We start from the raw sequence: 10475 nt of genomic DNA on the forward strand, positions 1-10475 counted from the left end.
TCTGGCAGAAGAATCCTCTCTGTGTTGTGTCTTTTCTTTCCTTTTTTCTTTTTTTCTTTTTTGAGATGGAGTTTTGCTCCTGTTGCCCAGGCTGGAGGGCAATGGTATGATCTCAGCTCACTGCAACCTCCAACCTCCGCCTCCCAGGTTCAAGTGATCCTCCTGCCTCAACCTCCTGAGTAGCTGGAATTACAGGCACCCACCACCACGCCCTGCTAAATTTTTTTTGTATTTTTAGTAAAGATGGGGTTTCGCCATGTTGATCAGGCTGGTCTCGAACTCCTGACCTCAGGTGATCCGCCCACCTCAGCCTCCCAAAGTGCTGGGATTACAGATGTGAGCCACCGTGCCCCGCCATGTGCTGTGTTTTTTCAAGTGAAAATTACGGCACTCTCTGAACTAGGCAGGGCAGGGATTGCTGCATCCATGATGCAATAGGGAAATAGGCTCACTGAGAAGAATCCGCTTGCTGGTGCAAGCTGACCCTGCAGCAAAAGCTGAACAGTCATTTTTTCTGGGTTCCACTCCATTGCTTTTGGTGCACCTTGGTTGCATCTGTGGGGAGCCAGTCTGGTGGCAGATGGACTTCAGATGCTAGAGATGCTCCAGGGAGGGCAAGGGCATGGGGCAGGAAGGACCTTGGTGAACCTCAGGATTGACCTCGGGGATGAAGGATGTTGGCCTTGTCTTGGGTTTAGAAATCCTGAAGTTGAAGGCCGGGTGCGGTGGCTCACGCCTGTAATCCCAGCACTTTGGGAGGCTGAGGCGGGCGGATCACCAGGTCAGGAGATTGAGACCATCCTGGCTAACACGGTGAAACCCCGTCTCTACTAAAAAAAGATACAAAAAAAATTGGCTGGGCGCAGTAGTGGGCGCCTGTAGTCCCAGCTACTGGAGAGGCTGAGGCAGGAGAATGGCGCGAACCCAGGAGGCGGAGCTTGCAGTGAGCCGAGATCGCGTCACTGCACTCCAGCCTGGGTGACAGAGCGAGACTCCATCTCAAAAAAAAAAAAAAAAAAAAAAAAAAAAAAAAAAAAAAAAAAAAAAAGCAAATAGGAAGAAAGAAAGAAATCCTGAAGTTGATGAGCCCCTGAAGGTGAGGGCAACCTCGAGACTGGGTTGGGAGTGCAAGGAGCACTCACAGGAGATGGCAGGAAGAGCAGGCACCAGTGCAGAAGGTAGACTGTGGAGCCAGGGAAGAGGAGAGCTTCTAGGAGGAAACTCAGGGCAGCATGCTGAGAAGAAAGGGAGGGAAACTGGGAGGAGGCAGAAGAGGGGGTGAAACGAGGGGATTTGCAGGAACGTGCTGGAGATGTGTTTGGGGCAGGGAGGACTCTGATGAGCTAAGCACTTAGTGGAGTAGGGAACTTCCCATGAGTTTAGGGACTCCGATGAGATCCTTCTGGAAATGGAAGCCTGATCTTGAGAACAAGGGCCTGGCTTTGGAGGTGGTGAAGGAATCCTTTCCTGAGACCAGTGATTGGGAGGACAGATAGGGGGAAAAGGAGTTTCTGAGGAGAGGGCTGAGAGGGAAAGGAGAGCTCATGCCAGGTGGTCTCGATCTAGAGTTTATCAGCCGTGGGGGTGGAGTGGGAGGGAAGTGGAGCTGGCAGGAGTGCTTGAACTCTTCCCCTGGGAGCAGCCCTCCTGTACCTATTGCCCTGGTTCCCACTTCTAGTCTGTCCACTGCACCCACCATGCCTCACCCACCCTATCCACGGGGCTTGGCCTTAGAGAGGGGGAGGCCAGACCTCAGGCCCCTGACCCTGGCCTTCCCCGCTCCCCCATCAGGTTCTCTGTGGCTTCCAGGGGACTCCCCTGGAGCAACATTGGTGAGCGTAGGACCCAGACCCTGACCAGGCCACTGACTTCCCTTTTCCGTGTGGAGGGGAGAATAAGGAGAAAAGATCCTGGAGACCCTGGCTGGAGAATTTCCAGGAAGGGACCTCCAAGCACCACCCCATGGCGTCAACAAGTGATGGACCACAGTGATAGCGCCAGAAGTGCCTGGAGACCTCCCTCCCAGCCAGCGCGTTGGACGGGGGAGGCTGAGGCCCTGCCAGGCCTCACTGCAGGTTTCAGTCAGGAACCAGCACCCACGGGCCTGGGCTGGGCGCTCTTCCTCTTTTTTTCTTTCCCTGTGGCCAGGAACAGCATTCACCTCCCTTTGGGAGAGGGCCTGCCACTGCGCTGTGCCTTGCTTGAAGGGGCGGGAGGTGGGGCCATGGCTCCTCTGAGGTTCCGCAATGGGTCCAAGCTCTAAACCCCAGGCGCTTGGTTTATACCTCAGCCTAATCCGTGGTTTATAATTATTTATGAGTCTGTCTTCCCCACTGAACTGTGAGCTCCTCCAGGGCAGAGACAAACTCTTACTCATCTTTGGGTCACCTGCTGGCTGAAGGTGGACACTAAATCCATGTTGGAAGGATTGGCCAGAGGGAGAGGGGGTGGGAAGGGGAGGCTGCCTCAATAACGGGGCTCCAGGAGTCAGCAGATGTATCTCTTTCTTCCTCTCCCAATTTCAGAACAAATGGAGAAATAAAACACAGGAGACAGACAGACAGACACCCCGCCTCCTGTGAGCAGGGATGGGACGAAAGGCCAGATCTCAGAGGCAGCAGTGACTGGCCACACCCCACTGACCCGGCTGGGACCATGTTGGCCTTGGCACCAGCCTTTGGTCTAGAAGGGGCCAGAGACTGACCAAGAGGGCTCCCCTGGTGGCTTCCTGAGCTTTCAGGCCTTCATCGAGCCCCTGTCCTTTCACAACTGGGAAAGCTCTGGACTTCAGCGTGTACTGAGCAACCACAGCTGCTCTCAGCCAGGCACTTGGCGTAGCTGAGCCCATATATTCCTCACAATAACCCTGTGAAGGAGGTGGCGTGGGTCCCGCTCTACGTGTAGAGTCAGCCACTGTGACTCAGAGAAGTTCTGATTGTTCGGCTCCCCCATTAAGTGGCAGAGCCTGTGTTCCTCTCCGGGGTCTGACTCAGTCCAGTGGCACAATAGCCCATGGGGTATCAGGATGAGATAAGAGTTCGGAATGGTGACCTCCTGAGACCTGTGTCGCACTCAGTGAACAGTGAACCACACTGGGTTCAACCAATGCGGGTTGTTTCTGGTGCTTTGGCCCACTCTCGCCATTGGAGCTGTTTCTCAGTTATCCCAGGATGCTGCTCTGGAGTCTTCCCAGCCTCTGTACCATCATCTCTAGGTAAGAACCCAGCACCTTAGAAGGCCCTCAAGCTCTTCCTAGTGTGGCTCTAACCTTCCTATTAGCATCTTCCCCTGTACCACGGCCCCCACCTGCCTTCCCTGGGCATGTCCTTGCCCTCTTCCTCCAGCCAGGAACGCCCCACTTACCACTCTGCACCCTGAAATCTTTCTCACCCTTTGCTCCCTGGCTCAAGCCAGCCTCAGGGACTCCTCAGCATTGTCCGCTTTTGCATCTCTGGCTCTTAGGTTGCTTTGCCTTGATTCAAGGGATTTGGGCGCACTCTGGCTCCCCTACCAGTCCCAGCTGCTCCTCTGCGGAAACTCTGTCTCTCCTGACCCGGGGCGCCAGAGAAAAGGTATGTGGCAGCACTGGCCTCAGAGCAGCCTGCACCTGGAGGGCTGCAACCCAGCCTCTGCTCCCCCTACCCCACACGACATCGCCTGCCCAGACACCACTTGGCTTGTGAGAGACAACAGACAAGGCTAAGTGGCTCCTGGGACAGCTGAGTGATGCCAGGCAGGCGCCTGACACACCTTCTGTACAGGAAAACAGTTTCCTTCCTCTTAATTACAGTCATTAAGGGGCCTGCGCCTGACACACTGCAGCCAGGGACAGGGCTTGGGTCTGTCTGGATGATTCCCATCACCCTTGGCCACCACCTCTAGGCCCAGCCCCAAGGCCAGGAGCCACCTGTCTGCCCTCCCATTGCCCTTGACCAACTCAGCTCACAGGGAGGGCTGCCTAGGGAGGGGCAGCTGGTCCCTCAGCCCTGGGGGATTTGATTTGATTTGCACGCAAGCATTATCATGATGTCTGGGATCCACTGGAACCCTTTGCCCTTCAACCAAGTCTTCCCACCCCTGCCCCTCTCCGTTGTGCTCTCTGTCCACAGCCCCAGTACCGCAACGCAGAGTCCGACACAAGGACTATCCCGCCGCCCAGACACACGTGCACACACAGGTCCACGCACACTGCTGCGCCACGCAGGCACACAAACATCACAGACAGGACGTGCACACACATACAAGCACAGGTACAGTTATGCACAGGTACAGGTGTATATATTTAGTCAAACCATATGAAATTGCCAATATTCGGTGGTTTCTTATGTACAAAAAAGGAATTTAGTACAAACCTGGGCCTGGGGGGAAGTATACAAAAATACAGAGCCAAATTTGTACACCTGTGCCTTATTTACAACAGCCAAAAGGTGGAAGCAACTCAGGCATCCATCTGAGGAGGAACGGATGAGCTAAATGTGCTCCACACATGCAAGGGGATATTATTCAGCCTGAAGTGGAAGGAGATTCCGACATACACTACAACGTGGAGGAACTCGAAGATGTGAAGCTACGTGAAATGAACCAGTCACAAAAGGACAAAACCGTATGATTCCACTTAAATGAGGTATCTAGAGGAGTCAAATTCATAGAGACAGGAAACAGAATAGTGGGTGCCGGGGGGTAGGGGAGGGAGAAATGGGGAGTTCACGTTTAGTGGGTACAGAGCTCTAGTTTTGCAAAGTGAAAAGAGTTCTAGAGATGGATGGTGGCGAGGGTTACACCATAGTGTGAATGGACTTATGACACTTGAAGTGTACCACTTAAAAATGGTTACAATAGCAGATTTTGGCTTCGTGCAGTGGCTCACACCTGTAATCTCAACACTTTGGGAGGCAGAGGCAAGAGCATCACTTGAGGCTGGAGTGCAGTGGCGTAATCTTGGCTCACCTCTACCTCTGCCTCCTGGGTTCAAGCGATTCTCCTGCCTCAGCCTCCCAAGTAGCTGGGATTATGGGCGCCTGCCACCACACCCACCTAATTTTTGTATTTTTATTAGAGATGGGGTTTCACCATGTTGGTCAGGCTGGTCTTGAACTCCCAACTTCAGCTGATCCGCCCACCTCAGCCTCCCAAACTGCTGGGATTATAGGCATGAGCCACCACGTCCAGCCATGAATTCTTCTTTAAAGGCAAATGTTATGTGTATTTTACCACAATTAAAAGATACAGAGCCAAAGATGTGTACCTGAAGTATATGTATAAACACTGCAGGATAAACACAACTAACTCAGTGACATGCAAACTTGCCTCCCTCCCTCCCCGGAGCACTTCTCCCACCCAGATAAGACCCTGGTTGATCCTCCCCTTCAAACAAGGGCCTGGAGATAAGGCCCTAATGATGGCCCTGCCACCTCGGATACCCCCACAACTCATTACCCTCCCACGGTCTGGCTTTGTTTACTCAACCTTCTGCCCCTCTTGCAGCCTCCTCACCCCCTGGGAAGGGCCTCCTTGGAGTGCCAGGTGCTCCTGCACCTGGGATGGGATAGTGTGGGTCATAACTCCTGACCTGTGGCTCCCCCATGCTCCCCCAGGTCCTTCACTTATAGGGTCCTCGAAGACACAGCCCTAGCCCCATTCATCTTTGGTCCTAGGGCTCAGTTCAACTCGGGAACCTCTAAATCCCACCCAGCTCTCTCCCACTATACATGTGTCAAGTTGTTTGGACACAGAAGACCCTGTGTTCCGGACATGATCGCAGACCAGACGAACCAAGTGCGCTCAGTGCTAAACAGGGCTGCGAGACACGGCTTTAGGTCTTCTGCTCTTCCCGCCGTCCTCGCTGGACCTCACGCCTCTGTGGAAAGGTGGTGACTGCTTCTGCCTAGCCTGGCTCCCCAACTGCAGCTGCCACCTGCTCACCCCGTTCCCCAGAGCAAAGCTGCTCAGCATCCTCCGAAGGACACACAGTGCATGCTCCGGGACTTCAGTCTTTGCTGGGGCAGAGGTCAGAAATCTGCCTGCCCTGTTTGCCTACTGACCTTGCAGTGTGTTCACCCATTCTCTGAAACAACCTTTCAACCATTTTCATACTCAGCCCTGGAGGAGGGGAGGAAGCCTGGGGTCTGGCCACCACCAGGCCAAGAACATCCCTGGAGTTAAGGGTGTTGCAAGCATAGCCATCTGGGACAGCATGTCTGAGGGGTGGGCCTTAGCCCACTGCCCACAGTGCACTGGGCACTTGTTAAAAGACCCAGGAATTCAAGGTTACAGTAAGCTATGATCACACCACTGCTCTCTTTAGCCTGGGTGACAGAGCAAGATCACGTCTCAATTGAAAAAGAAAAATGGCCAGGTGTGGTGGCTTACACCTATAATCCCAGCACTTTGGGAGGCTGAGACAGGAAGATTGCTTGAGGCCAGGAGTTCAAGATCAGCCTGGACAACATAGTGAGATCCCATCTCTTAAAAAAATTCAAAAATTAGCTGAGCATGGTAACATGCACCTGTAATCCCAACTACTCAGGAGGCTGAGGTGGGAAGATCACTTGAGCCCAGAGAAACTGAGGCACAGCTGTAGTGAGCTGTGATTGCGCCACTGCACTCCAGCCTGGGTGACAGAGCAAGACCCTATCTCAAAAAGAAAAAGAAAAAAGAAAAAAGACAATCTCCAGAAGCCTATGGACACCTTCTGGATGAGAATCTCCAGGAGGGTGGGGCCCGGGGGTCTGCATTTCATCACCTCTCACCAGCCCTGGGGTCAGGGTGAGAGCCACTGCCTTAGGTTCTTGAATGACAGCTCTGAGCGGGGGTGGGAGAGAGCCAGGGGGCTGTGAGCACCACAGTTAAGATGGTGGAGAGTGGCAGGACGATTATGGGAGCAAAAAGAGGACTGGCTGGGGAACAGACAGGCATTGATGTCCTTGGATATTCCATGTGATGCTTGTTCAGCTCTCATTTAGGGCCTTGCAGACTTGAGCCAAGGCATGTGCTATCCACTATGGTATGTGCTGTGGGGGGCCATGGCCAGTCTGTAAATCTTCATTTGGGTGAGTTTATGCAAGTCAATGTGATTAAAGTGTGTGGTCGGCCTGTGTCAGCCCACACTCCATATCTGTGTATCGGTCAGTTGTCAGTGTGTCCGTCTGCGTGTGTGTTCATGTCTTTTCCTGGGTGTCTTGAGTGGCTCACCCACCTGCAGTGTGTGTGCGTGTGCCTGTGTGTTCCTGAGCCGCCTGGGCCCCTCTTGGCTATAATTCAACCTCTGTGGGTCCCAGGAAGTCAGCATTTGGAGACATGCTCGGAGCCTGGTAGGGATGGGGCCGCGTTGCTAGGGAGGAATAGAGGGAGGCAGGAGTGTGCACCGAGAGCCTGGCATTGCCGCTTCCCCGGGCAGGCGAGTCCCAACACAGGCAGACAGGTGGGGCTGGCCTGACAGGTTCCAGAGGCCAGGGGCAATAGGGCGGAGCGTGGCTCTGATTTAGGGTGGCAACAGTTTGGGGGCCCGCCACACACACAGCGAGCGGGCGGGCAGGAGGTGGTTCTGCCGGTCTCCTTTTCTGCTGCAGCCAGCCCAGCGTGCGGGCCATGGGCCCTGCTGGCGGGTGAGGCAGCCGCTGGGCAGGCATGTTCGGAAGCCCAGGGCCTGGGAGCCTGGGGGCCCAGGGCATGGCGGGACCCCTGCGGGGCCGGGTGGAGGAGCTGAAGCGGCCGTGGTGGCGGGAGAGCTCACCGCTGGTGCTGCGGCACAGCGAGGCGGCCCGGCTGGCGGCCGACGCCCTCCTGGAGCGGGGTGAGGCTGCCTACCTGCGGGTCATCTCCGAGGAGCGGGAGCTGCCCTTCCTGAGCGCCCTGGATGTGGACTACATGACCAGCCATGTGCGCGGGGGCCCTGACCTCAGCGAGGCCCAGGGGCAGGAGGCCTCGGGGCCAGACCGCCTCAGTCTGCTCTCCGAAGTCACCTCAGGCACTTACTTCCCCATGGCCTCTGACATAGACCCCCCAGACCTGGACCTGGGCTGGCCCGAGGTGCCACAGGCCACGGGCTTCAGCCCCACCCAGGCCGTGGTCCACTTCCAGAGGGACAAGGCCAAGAACATCAAGGACTTGCTGCGCTTCCTCTTCAGCCAGGCCCGCACGGTAAGGGCCTCATCTCTCCATCGCTCAGCTCACAGAGGAGGAAACTGAGGCCCAGAGAGGGAAGGGACCAGCCAAGGCGACGCAGTGACTTAGGGGCAGAATGAGGACCAGCACCTCTGGCACTATTAGATCGCAAACTCCTAGAAGGGGGGCATCCCATATTTACCTTGGCAATGCTTGGTCCCCAGGAGTAGTATGGATGAGCCTAGAACAGGGCATGGGCATCAGGGACTCCACAACCTTCTGAAATGCACACCAAGTGGTGCAGGTTGGAGGGAGGAGTCCTCGCTGCATCTTTACCTTGGAAGATGCTCCACTGCCTTATCAGTTTCTCAGAAAGTTTTATGATCCCCACACTAAGAACTCCAACCTTGGGGAACAGCTGAGTCACTTCCTTAACTTACAGAAGAAGAAACTGAGACCAGAGAGGGGCTTGGGACTTGCCCAGGGAGGTCCATATGGTGACATAGAGTTCAGGGCTCGGGGAGACAGGGGCTCTCTGACTTAGGTCCTGGGGAGCAGTCCAGCCGTCCTTGCTGGCTCAGGTCCCCAGTTGCCCCCCACCCTCCTGCACCACATCTGCAGCTGGGCCTGAAGCAGGGGAGGCGGCCAGCGTGTGGGCCTCTTTGGCATGTCCTCGAGGGCTGGGCTTTGGAACCAAGGAGGAAAGAGGAGAGGAGGATGCTGGGCTCAGTGATGGGGAGCAGGAACTCAGGAGAAAGACAATTGGGAGGGCAGGTGGGGGTGGTCAGCACCCAGAAAGGCTCTGGCCACACACAAGCACAGCTTCACTTCTGAAGCCCTGGCCTCCTACTCTGGGAGAATGGACAAGATGACCCCTGGCTGGGTTTGAGGTAGAGTTAGGTTCCTGCTGCAGAGATGGGAAGCCAGGATACTGGGATCCCACCGGTACTTCCAGAGCTTCCTGGCAAGCCTGCCTGTGCCCCAGGCAGGGGACGGCCAGGCCTGATTGGCATCGGGAATGGGGTTATTAGTGAGGCTGCTGCTGTCGTCATCCTCACCCCTGCCTCTTTGATCTTTCCTGCCTGTCCTTGTCCCCCTACTCTGGCCAGGCCTGTGCTGTGAACTAGGGCATCCCCCAGTGCCTCACTTTCTCAGCCCCCATTTAGACCCCTCTGTCCTGGGCCAGGAGCCAGGCTCGTGTACTGGGCTGTCATGACTCCTAGTGACCTTGGGAAATGTTGCGTTGCCCTGCAGCCCAATGTTTATAGAGCTCTGTTATGTCTTGAGCATTTTCACATTTAATTCCCCGTAGCTCTGAGACATGGCTATCATTAACTCCATTTAACAGCTGAGGAAGTTGAGGTTTCCAGAGGTGAAGCTACTCACCCAAAGCTGTGTCACCAGGAAGTGGTAGAGTCCAGGTTTGAACCCAGTTCTTTCTGACCCCAGAGCTGGAGTGCTATGTTCTGTAACTCCTGCCTCTCGGCCCTGCCTGGGAGAAGAGATTCTCATAGCAGATATATGCCATGGGAAGAAAGGCCAGCTGGGGGCTGGGAGGTGCCAGGAGGGTTTCAGGGGCCTCTTAGAGGCAGCCCTTTATATGGGATGGAGGCACAAGCCCCAGCCCAGTCCTCAACTGAGCGGAAAACTTGGATCCATTTGGCATGGGTGCAAATAAGGGAGTCTGCAGTGTAAGGGGTCACACCAGATCTCTGTGGCTTCACAGGGAAACTGAGGCAGGGCTGGGAAAGGGCAGTGAAGACCCCAGTAAGTGGCTTGTAGCTCTGACCCTGGAGAAGGGAGCCTCAGACAGACAGTCCCTGGGGCAGAGCTGGGCTGGAGTTAGTGGGGGGAGTGCAAGGAACTTGCCTGGGAATTGGGGCCTGGGTTCTGCTTGTCACTGCTGTCCCATCTGGGGCTCAGTGCAGAGGGGGTGTTGGACTAGCACAGTCGATCCACAGTCATCTTTGAGAATCTGATGACAGATAAACACTCGGTGAACCTAAAGATGCACACAAATGCTTTCAAACAGCTAGGGGTTCAAGACAGTCAAATCTGGGCTGGGATTTTACTGTAATCCCAGTGCTTTGGGAGGCTGAGGTGGGAGGACTGCTTGAGGCCAGGAGTTCAAGACTAGCTTGGGCAACATAGTGAGACCCACATCTCTACAAAAAATTAGAATAAAAAAAAATTAGTGGCCAGGCGCGGTGGCTCATGCCTGTAATTCCAGCACTTTGGGAGGCCGAGGCGGGCGGATCACAAGGTCAGGAGTTTGAGATCAGCCTGGCCAACATCATGAAAACCCGTCTCTACTAAAAATACAAAAAATCAGCTGGGCGTGGTGGCAGGCACCTGTAATCCCAGCTACTTGG

At 55.1% G+C, this 10475-nt stretch overlaps 1 protein-coding gene across 1 annotated transcript in view; it reads left to right on the forward strand.

Moving 5' to 3' along the window:
* Positions 1-7509: 7509 nt before the first annotated feature.
* Positions 7510-10475, forward strand: part of FAM83C (family with sequence similarity 83, member C) — a 7179-nt gene continuing 4213 nt past the window's right edge. The window contains exon 1 of the mRNA XM_011972402.1: positions 7510-8139. Within this exon, the coding sequence (XP_011827792.1) occupies positions 7627-8139 (513 nt within the window). The 5' untranslated portion in view covers positions 7510-7626. The remainder of the gene's footprint in view (positions 8140-10475) is intronic.

This window comes from Mandrillus leucophaeus, unplaced genomic scaffold, assembly GCF_000951045.1.
Source record: "Mandrillus leucophaeus isolate KB7577 unplaced genomic scaffold, Mleu.le_1.0 Scaffold129, whole genome shotgun sequence".
In the NCBI taxonomy this organism is placed as follows: Eukaryota; Metazoa; Chordata; class Mammalia; order Primates; family Cercopithecidae; genus Mandrillus; species Mandrillus leucophaeus.